The sequence below is a fragment of the Muntiacus reevesi genome, chromosome 4, assembly GCF_963930625.1.
Source record: "Muntiacus reevesi chromosome 4, mMunRee1.1, whole genome shotgun sequence".
Taxonomy (NCBI): domain Eukaryota; kingdom Metazoa; phylum Chordata; class Mammalia; order Artiodactyla; family Cervidae; genus Muntiacus; species Muntiacus reevesi.
The window spans coordinates 115,118,056-115,138,662 of NC_089252.1; the positions used below are offsets into that span (position 1 = coordinate 115,118,056).

At 47.8% G+C, this 20,607-nt stretch overlaps 1 protein-coding gene and 1 non-coding gene across 6 annotated transcripts in view; both read right to left on the reverse strand.

The window, feature by feature from the left end:
* The window catches only part of NR2C2 (nuclear receptor subfamily 2 group C member 2), a 111,388-nt gene extending 91,461 nt beyond the window's left edge, over positions 1-19,927 (reverse strand). For 2 of the 5 annotated variants that reach the window (XR_010663021.1, XM_065933967.1), the window contains exons 1-2: positions 19,510-19,642; positions 3,833-3,916 (exon numbers count right to left, since the gene is read on the reverse strand). Coding sequence is in view for 2 of the 5 variants with exons in the window: in XM_065933967.1 (XP_065790039.1) it covers positions 3,833-3,892 (60 nt within the window). In the remaining 3 variants the exon portion in view is untranslated. Of the gene's footprint in view, positions 1-3,832; positions 3,917-18,364; positions 18,738-19,509 lie in introns of those variants that run through there. The other 3 variants (XM_065933968.1, XM_065933972.1, XM_065933971.1) reach the window with 3 other exon arrangements.
* On the reverse strand, positions 5,410-5,516 carry LOC136167993 (U6 spliceosomal RNA). Its single transcript, XR_010663161.1, has one exon. It is a non-coding gene; the product is annotated as a U6 spliceosomal RNA (small nuclear RNA).
* Positions 19,928-20,607: the final 680 nt, after the last annotated feature.

The window sequence follows — 20,607 nt, forward strand, 5'->3', positions numbered from 1 at the left end:
ATAAAATCTCAACACCTCAAAAAGGTATCATCAGTTAAAATATCCAGAGCGAGGCAACCACTATAATCTACTTTCTATCTCTACAGAGTTCCTTGTTTTGGACATTTCATATGAATGGAATAATATGCTGTCTTTTGTGACTAGTTTCTTTCACTTAGTATAATGTTGTCAAGGTTCATCAATGCTATGGGATGTATCAGGAATTCATTCCTTTTTATAGTTCAATAATATTCTATGGTCCAGATATACCACATTTTGTTATTTATCAGCTGTTGAACATTTAACTACTTCTACCTTTTGCCTATTCTGAATACTACTACTATAAACACTGGTGAACAAGTTTTTATGTTTTCATTTCTTCTGGGTATACAGCTTGGAATGGAACTGCTGGGTCATATGGTAACTTCATGTTTAACTTTTTGAAGGACTGCCAAGTTGTTTTCCAAAGTGGCTGCACTATTTTATATTATGACCAATAACACAGGTTTCCAATCTCTCCACATCCTCTCCAATACGTATTAACCAACCTTTCTTCCCCCTCAAAAAGACACAAACTCCTAAAACTGACTCAAGAGAAAAAGACAATATGAATAGACCTGTAACTAGTGACAAGACTAAATGAGAAACTAAAAAACTACCTGCAAAAAAACCCCCAAGCCCACATGGTTTCAATGCTGAATTCTACCAGACCTTTAAAGAAGAATCAGCAATTCTTCATAAACAATTCCAAAAAAACAGGTCACAGTTTGCAAGCAGCAGGGCCAGGATTTAAACCACGCAATCGTTCCAGAGTCTCTACTCCTGACCACTGTATTAAACTCTCTGAATAACTGAAAAAACCTGAATACATTATAGTACACCAAAGTTGTTATTTTGTATGATCCATCTTTCCTAGTTTATTTTGGTAATGTGATTTCTCTGGTCTATAGCAAGAAAAGATTGTTCTGAGGACTTGGGGAAAAAAATCATTTACACAAGTGACTATGTTGCTGTATCTCATTCATATGGCAAAAGCAAGAAAAGAAAGAAGTCGTGTCCAATTCTTTGCGATCCCACGGACTGGAGCCCACCGGCTTCTTTTGTCCATGAAATTCTCCAGGCAAGAATACTGGAGTGGGTTGCCATGGCCCTTCTCCAGGGGATCATCTCAACAAAGGGATCGAACCTGGGTCTCCCACATTTTAGGCTGCTTCTTTCCCATCTGAGCCCCTAGGGAGGGACCTGCTAAAGCTTCCTACACGTTTTTATTTCAATGACTTCTCACAACAATCCCACAAAACAATAGGCGCTACTCCTCCTCCCATCTCCTGGACGAGGGAACTGAGGCACAGGGCGGTCACAGCCGGTAAGTGGTAGGGCCTGGACTTAAACCCGCATCTTCCTGATCCCTGGAGAGCCTACCCTCTAGAGCAGCCTGTCTCATGCCTCATCCCTGCAACAGAGCTCTGGGAGCAGATACCCAGGCCTGTTACTCCCCGGCGTGGGCTTCTGGCAAACAGTCAGGGAAGGGGTCCTTCATCATCTGCTGAGTGAATAAACAACCATCCCACACTGACTGCTATTAACCCCAAACTAAAGAAATTTATCCCCACTCAAGTACTGTTTAGCAACAAAATGATGACCTGCAGCTTCTCTTACACATGTGGCTGACCTAATGTTATACAGTTACCGTGTGTTAATAGTTTAAGTCATTAAGCTTAAAATTTCAAAATCATCATGGAAATATAGGGAATATTTTAAATAGGAAGACTGCTTTTGTTCTTCAAATTAATAATGCCTCCTATTATTGTGGCAGTCTCCACAAAATGTACTGTTTTCCATGGGTATCAATAGTTGCACTAAATTAATACATGAAATTCCATTTCCTCATGGAAATAAGGCGTCTGACAGAAAATTTCAGAATCCATACACAAAACTTGTATTATCCTATAAGTTACTATAGGTGAGTACTATAGGTAACTAACCTCTTCCCATCTTAAGGCAGTGATCCATATACTAGTCTCCAAGTCTGTGTCAACTGGAAACTGTATTAAATGCAAAATAACCCTAAATATTTGAAAAGCCAACAATGATTTTCAAAATAACTTCCTATCACAAACTAATGCAACAAATAAATACAAGCATTTTAACCCTGATATTTTCACAGCTCTGTAGCTCTTTAAAAAATATAATATTGAAAAATCTGTGAAATTTATATGCTTTCATCTTCAGTTAACACTAACCATGATTTGTTGATGGCTAAAGGACATGATTTAATCATGATTTACTGAAGCTCCAATACTTTGGCCACCTGACGTAAAAGCCAACTCATTAGAAAAGACCCTGATGCTGGGAAAGACTGAAGGCAGGAGGAGAAGGGGGTGACAGAGGATGAGATGGTTGGATGGCAACACTGACTCGATGGACATGAGTTTGAGCAAGTTCCAAGAGTGGGTGATGGACAGGGAAGCCTGGTGTGCTGCAGTTCACGGGATTACAAAGAGTTGGACACGACTGAGCGACTGAACTGACCTGATGATTTGCTGGGTGAAAGGGATGATTATACTGTTGCCTTAAAATTAATGGTTTTTTTTTTTTTTAATTAATGGTTTATCGAAAATCTGAAAAATCTGCTCACCATTTTTACTGATTTAAGCTGGCACGTGTGTACTTAATTTTTATTTTAAAAAATCCTTCCTTTATAAATGTTCATTCTTCGGTAAACCTGCTTCTTCACTCTAGGAATATGATTAGTGGCTCAAATACAACTCTGAATCCTTCTAATGGCTCCTATTTGCAGCACGAAGCATGGTTTACACGAGGAGCTTTGGAAGAAGTGAAACGCAACAGGGTCAGTGTGCCCTTGGCCGACTACTTCTTTGAGCCTTGCTTTCCTCACCTTCACTTTCAGAGATCGTACCAACCTCAGAAGGGTGCTGAGGACTGAAGCCCTTGTGCAGGGATGGTCCAGAGTGAGACAATCTGGCCCTACCACTTCCCTGCTGGACACCTCGAGCTGCGTGCCCAGAGCAAGGGACTTCAGGTCTCCGCCCTGTCTTTGCACAGGTTTCTGACTTAAGAAGCACCGCTCAGCACCTGCCAGGTTCCAACCCTGCCTCTTCTTGCAGTGCAGGAGGACCACCAGGAGTACCCTCCACACATCGACTTCTATGTCTCACCGTTTTACAATTACTCCTTAACGATACCCCAAGAACACTAAAGGTAAGACTAATGGCTTCTCCACCTCCACATTTCTTGTTTAGTTGCTAAGTCGTGTCCGACTCTTTGCGACCCCATGGCCTGTAGCTCACCATGCTCCTGTATCCATGGCATTTCCCAGGCAAGAATACTGGAGTGGGTCGTCATTTCCCTCCTCAGGGACCTTCCCGACCCAGGGGTGAAGCCCGAGTCTCCTGCACCGGCAGGCGGGTTCATTACCACCGAGCCACTTAGCAAAACGCCAGGGCAGGGAAGAAGGTAGACAATGACTGTGGGCTGCACAGAATCCACCCCCCGCCACGCACGGCATTAAGAGCATCAAACGTGCAAGAAACTAAGAGCCTGGGGCTTGCAACTATACTTCACAAGCCTGACAAGCACCAAACTCTGAGTTTTTGTTCAAGGTAAAATCTTTAAGGTCACCTTATCATATGCAGCTAGGCCACCCTACTCATGCAAAGGAAGCTGAGGAGTCAATGTTCCTGCGGTGTTAACCCGGCTCCAGTGGCAGCATCCTGCTCTGGACTGGGGGCATGCTGACCCCACCGGCAGCGTGTTACGGGGTGGCGCGCACTGACGCGCTTCTGCTGTAAGGGCAGGCGTGCCGGCTGGTGAGCCAGCCGCCGTCACTCACCTCAGCCACCTGCCGGGTCCCCACTCTGTGCTGCACCAGCCCCTCCGCATTTGTAGCCATGGTGAAGCAAGACCATTAGAGAACCTGTTTGGAAAGATGCAGCGACTTCCATCAGGTGGGCAGAAACCAGCCTCCTTGAAAAACATCAGTAATCAAAATCCTCCTTTGGTACTGTCTGGCGCAGATTTTGTCCTCAGACCACAGGTACCAACACTAACTAACAGAAACGCTTCAGTTTGGGGACAAGACTCCCCCTGGTAAACACAAAGATGAATCTGGAACCTTAGCAGGTCTCTTGGGTTGTAGCAGCCTGGTTCGCCTCCCAGGCAGGTGGGAACCACCATCTTTTTGGATGGCCCGGTGTCACAGTGTGCTAAATGCCAAGGTGGCGATCTGAGAAAGCTGTTAAGGTCGACTTCCAGACAGAGCACTAGACTGCTGTCAGCAACTATGCTTCCGTTACCGGTGACCAAGCAACGAGCAAGCCCTGCCAGGTGCTAACACACCTGACTCGTGAGTTAAAAAGCAAACATTAACAAAAGAAGTAAGGAGACATTACTAAAGCTGGCTAAGAACCTGGTACCCCCAAATTTATCAATTTATATTTTTAAGTCCTCATTAAATTAGAAATACAAATAATTCAGCTTTATGTTTCTACAAAAATTATGCCACCATTTGCCTCCAAATTGAGGGAGATCACCTAAAGACCCAAGGCCGTGCTAGGCTCCTGGGTCAGGAGCACTTGAGCGCAGGCGCCTGATGAAGCTGAGCCGGGTCTCTGCAGGTCACGCGACAACGCTCGCCTGGGGGGTCTCTAAGTATCGGTCACTCAGTCCTCTCCGACTCTGCGCCTCACGGACTGCAGCCCGCCAGGCCCCTCTATCCGTGGGACCTCCAGGCCGGAATGCTGGAGTGGGCAGCCATCGCCTTCTCCAGGGGACCTCCTGGCCTGCAGGTGGACTCTTTACCTTCTAGGCCATCAAGGAAACCCTGGGTGGTCCATAGACCCTTTCCAGTAACTGCCACAGTGAAGCCAGGAGAAAGGGACTCCACTTTGGACCCACTTTCTGGACAAGGCAGACTTCATCAGTGACTGCACAGATCCATGGTTAGCAGGAATTTAAAGCTCCTGTGTGACTTGTTCTCAGCATTCACACATAAAACCTACATGGTCCCATCAAGTGTGCAGTACACCAAATGCACATACAGTCCACATGCCTGGCCACTCCTCACTCACTGGATATTCTGCAATGCAACTTTACAGGACACCTTCCTATAGTTCTCACCTAAAGTGTCATTTTTTTTGAGACTTTTTAAAAATAGTTCTTATTTATTTTTCATTTATTTTTATTAGTTGGAGGCTAATTACTTTACAATATTGTAGTGGTTTTGCCATACATTGACATGAATCAGCCATGGATTTACATGTGTTCCCCACCCTGATCCCCCCTCCCGCCTCCCTCCCCATCCCATCCCTCTGGGTCTTCCCAGTGCACCAGCCCCGAGCACTTGGCTCATGCATCCAACCTGGGCTGGTGATCTGTTTCACCCTTGATAGTATACTTGTTTCAATGCTAAAAAATATAGAATACTTCACGAATTTGCATGTCATCCTTGTGCAGGGGCCATGCTAATCCTCTCTATATTGTTCCAATTTTAGTATATGTGCTGCCGAAGCGAGCACCTAAAGTGTCATTTTAAGCACTGATGTCTGTAGAACTTTTTTACTCTGGTAACCTTCTATATTCTATCCACTGTTAGACAGTCGCCACTTCTATTATCACTAATTCCCCTTCAGATTATTTTATTACCAAAATGAGAGAGAGATGGGAGAATGAAACCATGACAGACAAATAAGAGAAGAATGGCCCGTGACTTCAAGGATCACTTGTCCTGTAAGAGCAAGCATTACACTGACCTTGACAATGACCCCAGGTCACCAGTGTCAGTGGATGATCTTTCATAGAACAAGATCAGGTCCAAGACAAGGGAGGAAGTGTTTCCGATCATTTATTCTTTTAATAAGTAGCCAAGACTTTTTTAACATTTGTTTGCTCCTCTTTGTTTTACAAGAAAAAGCTTTGAGAAGAGTCTTGTCTCTTCCCCTACCTAGTCTGGTTCCAACTAATAAGAGACAGAGGAAAAAAGAATGACTTCCTCCGTACCAGAAATCAACTTGATAAGAACGTAACTGCTGCATGTGAAAAGTCTAGACCTCTAATTTTTTTTCCTTAAAACCATAAATAAGAGCACTCTAAGGAATCAGATAGAAAAAGACAGCAAACAGACACACTACATTAAGAAATAAAATCTAAACAGACACGTGACATTAAGAAATAAACCCAGATATGCAGTTGTGACTATAACACTCTGAGGTGTTACTAGCATTTCTGCTGCTGTCAACTGCATTTTGATGCAAGAAATACATGAACTTGAGTATTAAAAAAATAGTATTAGGGCAATATCATTGAGTATTAGAGTAGAGAAATAACAAAGTATTAGAAAGGCATATCTTTCTACCAGGTTTCCCTAAAAGAGGTGCTTGAACCTCCAGGATATGAGGTGAAAAGGATTTTATAGGTGACTCTGATAGTAACTCAGAAACCTTTCTGTAGTGACCCACTTGAACACTAAATTTGCAGGACTAATCAACCTCAGCTACGGCTCAGGGGGTCCCAAGATACTGCTAATGACTGGTGATTACAGACATTAGGTCTCAGGGAAGTAGCAGTTAGCTGTTAAGTTTAGAAAAGCTGAACATTCTGCATATTAATCCTTTGTTGATTATATAAATGTTAAATATCTTCTACTCTGCAGTGCATCTGCTTACTTTCTTTATGGTGTCTTTCAATGAACGGAAGTTCTTAAGTTTCATAAGGCTGAATTTTTTTCTTTACAGTTTGTACTTATGAAAATTCTGTCATACCCCAAAGTCACAAGCCTAATTTTAAAATGTTTAAGTCTCTCACATTTAAGTCCTCAATCCATCTGCAAATTAACTCGAGTCAGAGGTAGACAAAGGGCCCAGTGCATTTTCCTCAAATACGGATAATCAATTTTCAACTCTATCTATGGAGCAATCTAAGCTTTCCCCATTAGCCTGCACTGACACTTGGGCCGCATCTCGAGCTTCCCTGTGAGGATGTGATTCTAGGTTCTCTGTTCTACCGCACTGCTGTCCTACGTTCCTCTGTCTGTCTCCTCATCTGATACTACCCCTTTACAGTTCAGGCTTGCTCTCTGTTGGGGCAAGTGCCCCCCCCCCCCCCACCTTGCTCTCCCTTCCACACCAACCTCTTGGTCTATAGCAAACACTCAACACCCAGAGCAACCACCTTTCTTTATATATGGGATCGACCAAAAAGTTCATTCGAGTTTTCCCCATAAGGTGCTGTGGAAAACCCGGAATAAACTTCCTGGCCACCCCAATACTCGATGTCTTATAATTCTTGGTCTGTTAGTTTTCTGCCATCAAAGGTGCCACAGGCATCACCAACAGCAGCTTAGGAGGTGCTTACAAATGAACAAGGAGGAATGTGCACCTCTGGAAAAGCAAGCAGATACAAAGAGAATACCGGAGAGACTGAAACTATGAAAAGTGCTTTCAACACTGGTTTAAATCCAGTGAGACCAGGTAGGAGAGAAATTTTTAAAAATATATTCCGTTTCATCATATTTGAAAAAACATGCTAAGCTGCAGACCATATCTTACTCTCAGGTATAAACCAAAGCAGACAGAGGCTGCTTCTTGCAGGCATCACAGTGTAGTAGGAAGTAAGGAAAACAGCATCTTCTAGTGATGTCAGGAAGTGAGGGGGAACCTTTAACTTAAACGCCCTAGAAAAAAAAGATAGTGTCAGCGGGCCAGGCTCATCTCAGAGCTTGTTTCACTGGCTACCCCAGCCCCAGGCGGCCCTGGGACACAGGGACGGGCGAAGCCTTGGAAAGGCTATTGGGAGGTGGTCATCAATCAGGGGGTGTCTTTCAAGAAACAGCAGCTCTGGGCAACAGTGGGTTATGTCCACAGGTAGTTTGAAAAGCCATATTCACTAGTACAACATAATTCTGCACTTGAAATCTGAAAAACAAAAACAAAAAAAACCCTACTGTTTAGACACTACAAACTAGACAGAGCCCTTGGAAAGAGGCTTGCTGGCAGAGCGAAGCAGCATCACGCAGAAGTAACTGCCGCTTGCTGCGTGCTCAGGGCGCTCTGGCCCTGCTGCGCCAGCACCGTGGGCAGGACGCTACCACAGCCCTGGTTCAAAAGCGCGAGGCTTCACAGGCTGGCGCTCACCCACTCGGCTTCTAACCCTGAGCACCGCACCCCCCTTTCCTAATTAATTAACCAGAGAGCATAAAACCACGTACCCTAAGTCAAACAACAACAAAACCAACCTACTACAGAATACTTTCCTATGGTGGTTTTAAACTAAACAAGTTCAACTATCATCCATCCTTTTAAAATAACTAGGCAACAAGTTGACTGCTGAGCATGAGTAACAAGAAGAAGAAATAAAGGAGAAAGCCCTTGTCCTTGAAGAACTTCTGAAGGAAACCAGGAAGAGCTAAGCAGGGTCAAGCTACAGTCCGAAGGGAGAAGCAACGACAGTGTCGCAGGAGAGAGAGAAGCCAAGACGACTGGTCCTGAAGGGAAGCGGAACTGAGCAGACGAGCAGAGGGCTGTGGGAGAGCTCTAAGCAGAGCTCAAAGGACCAGGAGGCCGCAGGGGAACCGCAGTGAGGACCAGCAGCGACCTGGGGAGACTGCTGGAGCGGCCAAGGGAGGAGGGAGGCGGACGCTGAGGACGAGAACCACCAGAGTGCAGCAGGGAGAGGCAGTGGCTCTTCAAAACGAATCCTTCCGGGGACAGTGAGGAGGTGACAGAGAAGGACGGTCTGCAGAAGGCCAGTTAGAAAGTGGTGGCGACAAAGACGAGGGATGCAGAGCCTGAACCGGAACGGGCGAGGCCTTCCTGTACCGCACACAGGGACCGCAGGGCACAGCACAGAACACCACCACACAGACCGCAGGACGGCAGGAGGGAAACACTCCTGCTTGGCCGTAGTGGCAGGGGGTCTTAGAACAAACTCCTTCAAATACAAGGAGATCAGCATCACTCTTAGCAACAAAGAGGACACAATGGTGACTTGAATCAACTCCCCCAGATTTACAAAAAGCCTCCAGCTGACCAAACTTTGCAACCATCGTGTCTTTGGTTTCAGCAGGGGGCTACAGACCCCACTGCAGTGAAATCGGGGCTCAGCCTGAGGACACCTGAATCCCAGGGAGCTGGAGAAGAGCCCGGCCGTGCTCTCCACAGGGGCAGCTGAGAGGCCAAGGTCTCAAATGACAATAAACAAGTCGTGGGACAAGGAAACTCTGTCTTCGCTGGTAGGAATGGGTGAGCCTGCCTTCCCCTTCACAAAGACCTGATTCACATCATCCTTATTTATATATTATGTGGCCCCAAATTACATAACATTTAAAGATCTACTGCCTTGATATTTCCTCATCTAAACAAATATACTGGGTTCACAGGCCCTGGCAGGCTTCTAAGCTGACCTCTCTGATGCTGGACTGCATGAGATTATCAGGAAGAACAGACCCTGATACACACACAAAGGGCCTAACTAACACTGTGCCGGGCGCATAGCAGGCACGCACTGCATGGGCGCTACTGTTAGCACAAATTTCAGTCATGTGAAAGCAACAACAAACTGCATAATACACATTATAATCAGGAGCAGGCCCCTCATTGTGACATAAGAGCCACATGAAATTCAACTACATATGAATTATATACTCATACAGTATCTATGAGAAATCAAAGGGCTGAATTAGGATAAGTCTCACAAATATTTAAAAACAAACCAACACCAACAACTGTTTGTAAAATACTACTGCGTATAGAATTTCTTGCCTGAGAAATCTCAGGGGCAGAGGAGCCTGATGGGCTACAGTCCCTGGGGTCGCAAGAGTCGGACACAACTTAGTGAGTAAACGACAAGAGGACTTCTTGACAGGGAGCAAGGTATTCAGTATAAGCTTTATTATCCTACGACTGTCAGAAGTCTCTTTGTGTCATGAGAAAATAAAAACAAAAATATAAATATAAAAAACCTGAGAACTTAAAAAATGAGAAATACACAGCTCAAGACTTGAAATCCTAGATCAAGACGTGAAATCACCGGTTTCTGAAAGCAGGAAACAGAAATCGGGGGCAGATGCAGTGAGCGTCCACCAACACGAAGGCGCTCCCGAGGACGCCAGCAGGGCAGGCTGAGGCGCGCACCCTGCCGTCAGGAGGACTCGGGTGACCTGGCTCCGGGGTCAGGGGAGCCCCTGTGCCCACAGGAAACGTGCCTCTCCCTGTTACAGCTGGGCTCCAGGAAAGGGCAGTGGCGGTGCGTGGGGCCGGGCCGGCGGCTGAGCAGGGACTGTGGGGAAGAGGAGCAGGTCTCAGCTCTGTGGAGTCCCCGTGACCAGAGCAGCGCTCCAGGTCACCGTGTGGAGACCTGTCCTGAGACTCCACTGCACACTGCCCACCCCACGGGGCTCTCAGGTTACCAAGGGCCCAAGTGCAAGGACTAAGGGCACGCTCCCTGTCTGCATTAGTGTCACCCAGCGAGAGCTGGACGGAGAGCCTCACAGCTTTGTGGAGCACCTACAACATCGCTGCTGCCGCTAAGTCGCTTCAGGCGTGTCCGACTCTGCGCGACCCCACAGGCAGCAGCACACCAGGCTCCGCCGTCCCTGGGATTCTCCAGGCAAGAACACTGGAGTGGGTTGCCACTGCCTTCTCTAATGCATGAAAGGGAAGTCACAGTAGGCGGCTTTCAATCCTTAAATCCATACCTTCTGAGTAGGTGCAACATTATTAGCTCCACCAATGCAGACAGGGGAAAAAAAAAAGGAGACTTAGAAGTTTAGTCCACTTGTCCTAAGCCACCAAGTTGGAAAAAGTGTACCTGGGGTTCTAACTCAGGCTTCTCTGACTCTACAACCACAACCTTCCCTCTGCACCAGACTGCCCTTCAAAATGGTTTCCTGAAAGACGAAGTCAACAGAAGAGAATTATAAAGAGTGACAGGAGACCAGCTAATCATCCAAAGGAACAAACGGCTTATATCAATATGCTAGATCTTTAGTAACTTTATTTACACAACCGCTAATTCCTAAACATGTGACTGATGTTTCAGTGTTACTCACAGAAATTTCTGACCTAGCTCCATCGAGACAGCAACAGGCCAGTTCCTTTGGAACCTGAACACATTTCCCCTTATAAATTTTACCGACATAATAATCATACTGATTAAAATAATGAGGGTAATTTTACAGTCTTTAAAGTAAAAATTTTTCTACTGAGGCATAACATGCAAATACAAAAGTGCACACAAATCATAATGGAACAGCTCCACGCATCTTCACTCAGTGAACACACACACCGCACTCCCCTCGGAAAACAGCACTGTGGGCACCTCCAAGGCCCCTCCCTCACAGCCCTCAGGGCCACTCGCTTGCCTGCGGTCCTGACCTCCACTCTCATGGATTCCGCTTGTTTCTGAGCTGTGTGTTAATACAGGTTTCCTGTGTCTGGCTTCCGCTGCTCACTGGTGTGATGACCATGAGCAGCGAGCGCATTGTCACGCATGTATAGTATTCCAGCACATGCCTGGGGCACTGCTTACTTATCCACTCTACAGGTGATGAGCACTGAGATCGTTTCTAGTTTGGGGCTCTAATGACTGGCGTTCCTCTGAGCACTCCTGCACGGAAGATCCCCAGCTGAAGGCGGTATAACTTACGATTTTCCAACTTTACCATGGTGTGAAAGGGATATGCATTCAGTAGAAACTGCACTTCAATTTTTGAATTTTGAACTGATTTTTGAAGTCTGAAGTCTTCTCAGGCTAGCAGTATACTGTTATGATCCTCTCATGATGCCAGGCAGTGGCAAGTACCTCCCAGTCAGTGACATGATCTACTGTTACAATTATTACTGTTACAGTTAAACAATTAAACTGTTACAATTATTCTGTTTCTCACTTTCAATATAGTAGTCAATAAATTACTGGAGATATTCAGTAATCATAAAATAGACTTACATCACACGATTTTGCCCAACTGCAGGCTAATGTCGGTGTTCTGAGCATATTTAAGGTAAACAAGCCTAAGGTTCGATCTCTGGAGGTTGGGTGTATCAAGCACATTTTTATGTTTACTTTCAACTTATGAATTACCCCATCATAAATCAAGGAAGATCCATATGTACCTTTTGATGCAAAGCTATCTTCTCTTCACTTGAGAATTTTCCTACTTTAAAAAACTATCTTTTCTCTCTCCCGAAAAGAGACATATTATAAATTCAGGACTTCCCTGACGGCCAGTGCTGAGAATCTGCCTGCCGGTGCAGCGGACATGGGTTCGATCTTGAGCATGGGAAGATCCCACATGCTGCGCGGCGACTAAGTCAAGTGCCCCAACTACTGAGCCAGCGCTCTAGTGCCTGGTAGCTGCAACTACTGAAGCTGTGCGCCTACAGCCCACGCTCCCCGGCAAGAGAAGCTGCTGCAAGGAGAAGGCCGCACACCCCAGAGCGCAGCTCCCACCTTGCTGCCATTAGAGGAAGCCCACGCACAGTAACAAGGACTCAGTGCAGCCAAAGATAACAAATGCTTAAAAAGTTTTAAGTTTTAAAAAATCTGTACTGTAAAAATAAAAATAAATAAATAAATCTGTACTGTAAAGCCTTTGACTGTGTGGATCACAACAAACTGTGGAAAATTGTTAAAGAGATGGGAATACCAGACCACCTGACCTGCCTCCTGAGAAATCTGTACACAGGTCAGGAAGCAACTGTTAGAAGTGGACATGGAACAACAGACTGGCTCCAAATAGGGAAAAGTGGTACGTCAAGGCTGTATATTATGCAGAGTACGTCATGGGAAATGCTGGGTGGGAGGAAGCACAAGCTGGAACCAAGATTGCTGGGAGAAATATTAATAACCTCAGAAATGCAGATGACACCACCCTTACGGCAGAAAGCAAAGAGGAACTAAAGAGCCTCTTGATGAAAGTCACAGAGGAGAGTGAAAAAGCTGGCTTAAAGCCCAACATTCAGAAAACCGAGACCATGGCATCCGGCCCCATCACCTCACGGCAGACAGACGGGGAGACAGGGGACACAGTGAGAGACTATCTGGGGAGGGGCTCCACAGTCACCGCGGACGCAGCCACGGAGCTGAGAGACGCCTGCCCCTTGGAAGGGAAGCTATGGCCACCCTAGGCAGCATGTTAGCAAGCAGAGACAACGTCACTTTGCCAACAAAGGCCCGTCTAGTCAACGCTAAGGTTTTTCCGGTAGTTGTGTATGGATGTGAGAGTTGGACCATAAAGAAAGCTGAGCGCCGAAGAATTGATGCTTTTGAACTGTGGTGTTGGAGAAAACTCCGGAGAGTCCCTGGGACTGCAAGGAGATCCAACCAGTCCATCCTAAAGAAGATCAGTCCTGAGTGTTCATTGGAAGGACTGATGTTGAAACTGAAATCACCTGATGTGAAGGGCTGACTCATTGGAAAGACCCTGAAGCTGGGAAAAATGGAGGGCGGAAGGAGAAGGGGACGACAGAGGATGAGATGGTTGGATGGCATCACTGACTCAATGGACATGAGTTTAAGTAATGGACTTACTTAATGGGAGTTGGTAATGGACAGGGAGGCCTGGTGTGCTGCAGTCCATGAGGTCGCAAAAAGTCAGACACGACTGAGTGACTAAACTGATAAACATGTTCCAATCAGCAATCTTTTCAGCAAAAGACTGACATGCACTTTGAGACATCTGCTTTTGACCTTGGTAAAAGGTGATTTTTCAATAATTCTAAGCTTATTCACCTAATCAATCTAGTGAAAAGATGCATTATTTCAGAAGCAATGGAGCAGGGGATGAGAGAGGCAATGAGGGCACTACAAACGACATTTCTGAAATGTTCAACAAATACTACACAATCAGATACACTATATAATAAACACCACCAGTGGAAACGCATCCTGAAGCCTGATGGCATTAACTTCCTAAGAGCCATCCAATCTCAGCTGGCTATCTTTCTCGGTGGAGACCTACCTGCCACACAGAGGTAGGTAGTTATTGAAGAACATGAAAAAAAAACGTCAGGTGCCCAGGAAAACCATGCCGCCTCAGATCTGCTCTCTGGCCCACCAGCCTCTCACTTCTCTCTCCGCTCTTTGGATACCACTCACCCCATTTTCCAAGCCTCAGCACCTTCTCTCACACGTTCTGCTAATCGAAGCAGGAGAGAATGATAGCCTCTTCTATTGTTGGCATGAAATTCCTCCCTACTGACTCATTAACACTTCAAGGAATCTTCAGCATTACTTGTCTGTAATCTTAGAATAAAAGGTTTCACCTCCTTTTGTGGACTTTTGTTGTCCAAAAGTCACTTTTGTGTCCACTCAGTCACATTCAACTCCTGTGCAACCCCACAGACTGTAGTCTGCCAGGGTTCTCTGTCCATGGGATTTCCCAGGCAAGAATAAATCTAGTGGATTGCCAATTTCTCCTTCAGGGACTGAACCCACACTGCCTGCCCTGGTAGACGAGTTCTTTACTACTGACAGCCACCAGCGAAGCCCTCCCATTACGGACTTCAAGGCCTCTTATTACAGTGAAGCAGGTAATTTTTATTGTCCCTAAAAATCGCACCTTGCCTCAGGCTGACTGTCATGATTACAGGCTCCTTGGAGCCTGTGGGTAATCAGAAAGATACTTGAGTATCTGAGTCAGTCTCTTCCTTTCCCATCCTAATCCCCTCCCACCCCTCTGCTCCCAGACCCCAGATGCTGGGGTAGAAAGCTGCTCTTTCTGTCCCCTAAGCATGTCCTACGCCCATGCCCCAATCTGGGCTTTCAAGTCCCCTATCCACTCCCCCATCATCACTGTGGCTATACTAGCCGAGTGTTCCCAGGAGACTTGCCTTTGAGTACAGAGTCCCTGCTGCTTAAACTCAAGCACTCAGGACACCTGAAGAAAGGATGGAAAGCAGGAAGCAGCTGTCCCTGACAAGGGCTATGGGGGGAGAATGGCAGGGTGGGACAGTCACAGAGAGAACCTCAGCCCCCAGGCAGAGTAGGCTGAGGCAAAAGAAACTCCAACAACAGATAAGGAAAAGCCTACTAAAGATGATAACCATACCTGGAGGTAAGAAGTCTACATTAAGTTCCCATAACAAAGTGAGAAGAGGAAACTAACCTCTGACAGAGGACTTCTGCAGCAGGTGTGAGGCTAGCCCTGATGAGCCTTAACATGGATCCTTCCCAGGTATCAAAATGCAGTAATGATTAAGGGGGACTAGCATCTGCTCCATGGATGCTTTGGGACTAAAGGAGCACATGGCACAAAAGAAAGAGGACTCAAGGATAAAAATACCCAAGTGAGAGTCCCCAAAATGTGGAGACATTCAGGGAGCAAGACGCATGGGCCAGTGCTCGGGGCCCAGGCTGAAGGGGGGCCGGGTGACAGGCCCGCCTGCCTTGCCCTCTGTGCCACCTGGGAACAGGAGGCCCCTGTTCCTGACCCCGGTCTCAGTGCTGGCTCCCCGCCTCCCCATCTTACAAGCATGGAATCTCCCCATTTGAAGTTCCAGAGACAGGAGTCACTTGACTCCTTGGAGACAATCGCTAAAACTTCCCAGAAGCCCTCATTAACTGCGGTTATCACAAAGCTTTTCCTCTTTCTGAAAGGCATGTTTATGACAACAAAACTTAAAGGTCACCATAAATGCAACTGCTAAAAGCAATAAATAATGATATAATACATACATATATATAAAAAAAGATATAGATCTATTTAGCTTTTCCTCTAAACTATGAGTTCTTTAGCTACCTTAAGGAGTTCAAGGAATCAAAAGTGCTGGATTGAAAAATAATACCAAAAAGTTCTTAAACAGGACAGATAAGAAACATGCAAAAATTAAGTGATTAAATAAAAGGGTGACTGTTAAAAAACATTGTAACATTTGCAAAATCTGTATTATATAAAATAAGTCAACAGAAATGTTCCATTTACCAGACTCTTAAGCAGAAGTTTGATATATATCTGACAAATCCGCTTGTAACGTTGGTAAAGCAATTACAAGGTGATTTTCAGTAACTCTATTGCATCATTCATCTTTGAAAAGATAACTGTTTTGAATTAATGTCTACAGAGACTGAGTTCCCAACTCTCTGCAAGCTCACGAAGTCTTCTCTGTCCTTTGATCCTCTGTGATACAGTAAGACCAGCATTTTCTCTTTCAAGAAAATCACACTGGTGCCTTAACCCCCTAGTTAAAGTAAATGGCATGAATATATATGCTGTTTATTAAAGAGTTCCATTCTCACTTACTAACTTTCATATAGTTTACCTTATGATACAATTATCTATTTCTTGTCTCAAAAAAATAAAAAACCATAAATCAACACATTAGGTGAGTAGAAAAGGATTCCTCTCTGGTTTCTTTCGTGTATTGTGGACTTTCCAGGTGGCACAGGGGTGAAGAATCTGCCTGCCAATTCAGGAGACAAGAGATGTGGGTTCAATCCCTGGATAGATAGGGAAGACCCCCTGGAATAGAAAACCACAACCCACTCCAGTATTCCTGCTTGGAAAATTCCAGACAGAGGAGCCTGGTGGGCTACAGTCCACAGGGTTGCAAAAAGTTGGACACAACTGACGCATGCACACTGTGTCAGTAGGCAATGCTACACTCTGAGAAACCACTTCCTAACTCACCCAAATACTGTAACATATTTATTTTATCGCTGACACTGCTTCTTAACCGCTAAACAAGCCCACATAAAAAGACACCAGTAATGAGCAGCAGCTTAGTTATCAGAGATATCAAAAGTATCAACAATTCAATCACTCAACAAGTAGTCACCAAGCCACTATGCCAAGTGCTGGAAATACAATGATGTGCAAAAGTATTCCTGCTCTCATGAGGTAACAGGAACAGGTATCTATCAAACGATCACATTACGGAGTGTAATTATGCAGCAAGAGAAATGTTATAAAGAAAAAGAACACAGTGTAAAGAAAAAGAAGTTGATCTAGGCTGGTATGGGGAATCAGAGAGGGACTCCCTAAGGAAGTGAGGCTTATGCTGACATCTGCAGGACTTTGCTGGGGGTGGAGGGGTGGGACAGCAAATGAGAATTTTAAGGAAAAGGGAACAGCATCTGAAAGAGCCTGGGGAAAGGTAAGCCACACCTTCAAGGAAGTTGAAAGCAGAGGGGTGTGTTTTCGTGCACAAGGAGCTTGAAATACAGGGATAAGAAAATGATGAAAAGTGTTAGAAACGTTTGAAAAAAGGGAGGAGAAAAAGGACCTCTAGCATTATGTTCTGGTAGGGCTTGAGCACTATAATGCCTGTAAGAGAATTTTATCAATTGTAAAGCACTGCACAATTTTGTCAATGGTATTAGTCCCACTACTTCTCTTTCTAAATACACTTTTGGCCTGGACGCCAGGTGACCGACCAGCTGAAAGCATAAGAGCCAAAATTAGTTCCCCAGAGTTCTGCCCTATAACACATTGTCTAAAAACTTCACTGTTTGCCTCACTTAACCAGTCCAATGTCTTTTCCAGACAGCGAGTTCATGACAATAATAACTCCAATTGTGAGCATTTTTAACACCCTTTTCTAAGCTCCTTATTTACATTTAACTCATTTAATCCTGAATTCTAGAAGGAAAGTTCTATTCACTGTCCAGATGAAGACACTGAGGCTCAAATAAGTTAAATAACTTTTATCCAAAGTCACAGGACTAGTAAATACTGGCACTGTTAACCACAATACTAGCTTCTGCCTACAACATCTGTCTGTAGGTGTGTATGTATGCAAATATATTGAGGGAAGAGGGACAGAACAGAACGCAGGTGTTTGGAGTTACATTCACATACTTGACACCCACCAATGTCTAAATCATCTAGCACCTGGGTAACAGTGGGGCTCAGCAAGTATCTGAGGAATTGAAGGGATGATAAAGGATTTTAATGTGGAAGTAAAGTGATTTTCTGATGCTTTCCCACCAAGTCATGTATTCAACAACTATGCATTTCATGGCTTTATTTTCCTTGAGTCTCGTTGATTATTCTTCTCCGTTACCTTATATTTCACAGACTTTAGCTCGGAGGTGGAGGGGGGGAACGGATGGAGCAATGAACTAACTGGCCAGCCTCACTGCACACCAAACGCCCTTCCCTCCCGGGGCTCTGCACTGGCCCTTTTCTCTCTCCCATGCTATTCCTCCCTTGGTTTCTTCTACTCAATCACCTTCTCACAGAGGGCCTCCCTGACCACTCAATGACAGTTTTCTCAGGCCTGCAACACACCACCCCCCACCCCCGATTCTAGGAGAGCAGGGGCCTGGTCTACCTGGTTCTCTGAATGTATCCCAGTACCCTGGGCTGAGCGAATACATATTTAACCAACTAATGAAAAGACAATACTCTGTTCTCTGAAGCCCTCCATACCCGTAAGCTTTCCACTCCAGGAGGCTCCACACTCCATTTTCAAAAATAACAACACTTCTGCAGGACTCGAGGCTTGCAAAGTAGCCTGGGCTCCATTTTCTGAGTTGAGCATCTCACACGAGCTGACAAGGGAGGTCCGGCCTGGTAAGAACGCCCATTCTCCCATTTTAGGGTCGATGAAATTGAGCCTCAGGAAGGGGATTCGCCCGCAGCCGCGCCGACAACACGGGCAGGAGCCCTAAGAGGTGTCGATTCCACAAAGCCCTATCCCACGGGCCGACGGCCCTGGGTTCAGGATGCTTCACCTTTATTACTATTGTTCAGCAGCGCTCTTTCCGGACGCACTCCAGGCGGCGGACGCGCCCCGGCCTTCGCCGCGTCCCCGAGCGTCCCTCGCGCCCCCGGCCGCGCCCCGCCCCGAGGCCCAACGCCCCGCCCCCAGGCCCCCACGCCGCGCCCCGGTCTCTGCTCCCGCCCCGCCAAGGGCTCCCGCGCCGCGAGGGGACAACCCCTGCCAGCAGAGCCCAATCAGCAGAGGCTCAGGGGGCGGGGCCGCGAGTCCCGGCCCTCCTAACTGGGCGCCAATTGACCCCCTCAGCTGTCACTCAGAAGGTCGCACCCGCACACCCGCCTTCCTCCCTTTCCTCCAACCCTCCCCTTCGGGTGGGGGGAAAAAAAACAGAAACGGCGGTTGGGCCACGGCGGTCGCCAACGGCGGGCGGGAAGCGGAGGGGAGAGGAGCCGGGGAGCGAGGGAAGGAGGGCTCTGGGGAGGAGCAGGCGATGAAGGAGGAGGAGGAGGGGAGCCCGGCCCAGCCGGAGCCGTCGCCGCCGAGGACAAAATGGCGGCGCTGGCGGAGGGCCAACTGTGAGGCGGGGCAGCCGTGTCCCCCCTCCGCCCCCACCCTCGCGCCGGCCGGGCCGGTCAGGGGGAGCCCGCTCGCCTCGCCGGCCGCGGGCGGGGAGGGGAGGGGAGCGGCCCGGCCCACTATGCAAAGCGGCCGGCGCCACCGCCCCGTGGCAAAGGTAAAAGGGTCGGGTTCAGCCGCCGCGGCGCCTCCATGTCCGCGCGCCAGGCCCGCCCCCTCCGCCGCCGGCCCGAGCCCGCCCCGGCCCCCTTTTTTTTTTTTTCCCTTCAATTTTTACCTCAGGATTTGGCGCCAAAGCGGCCTCGAAGCAGGTCCCGTGTCTGCGGCGGGTCGGCCCCCGGCGCGGAGGGCAGGACGCGGGGAGGAGGCCGGCTTCCCGGCGTCGGCGTTTGGCGGGAGCCCCCGGGCCGCTTAGGCTCGCGGGGCAGCTGGCGAGAGACGGGACGCCGAGGTGGGAGCTGGACGGCGGGGGCGGGCCCGGAGGCGCCGCCGGGGTCGCGGGGAAGGAGGGGTTTGTTATTGTTTTTGTCAGTGAAAGGTCAGAGTTCGTGACCCCGGTGCCGCCGCCGCCGCCGCCGCCCGCGCGCTGGGAGGAGGAGGGCGAATGTTCTTCTTCCTCTTCCCAGCGCCAGCCTCGACGCGGTCGCGGGGGGCGGGCGAGCACGCGATTGGCTGAGGCGCGCGCGCGCGCCGGAACGCGCCGGCCGCGCTGCTCCGGCCGGCCCCTCCGCGGCCGCGGCCCGGGCGGCGGCTCCGGTGTCCGCTGGGGTCTCCGCCCGGGCTCGGTCGCGCCGCCATACGGCCACCACGGAGGTTAAACGCCGCGGTCATCGGGGCGAGGGGTTGACTGGTCGTTGTCAAAAACCGGGAACGCCGGCCTCCCGTTATTCGGGGTGGCCCGCCCGCCCCTCCCGGGGGGCCCGCAAGCTCCTCGAGGCCGGGCGGGGGCCGCGTTCTCGCCGTAACGTCCCCCACCCCGGCCTCCGCCGAGCCCAGCCGAAGCCTCTGTGCTTGTGGACTGAAGAAGTGATGGCGGCGGAGCGCCCGGAGGGCGGAAGTGGGTGGTTTGTTGGGTGGGCGTTGACCTGTTCGTGCCCTCGGTGCGGATGATCCGAGGATGCACCAGCTTCTGGGACTATCAGGTAACGTGTTGAAGCCCTGCCAAACCTGTCACTGTCTTTTCTGGAATATATACCCCAAGTCTTAACGTCCAGAGTCTCCTCGCGGTTTGAAACTGAACAACAGTGCTTCCGTTCAGTTCAGTCGCTCAGTCGTGTCCGACTCTTTGCGACCCCGTGGACTGCAGCACGCCAGGCCTCCCTGTCCATCACTAACTCCCGGAGCTTGCTCAAACTCACGTCCATCCAGTCGGTGA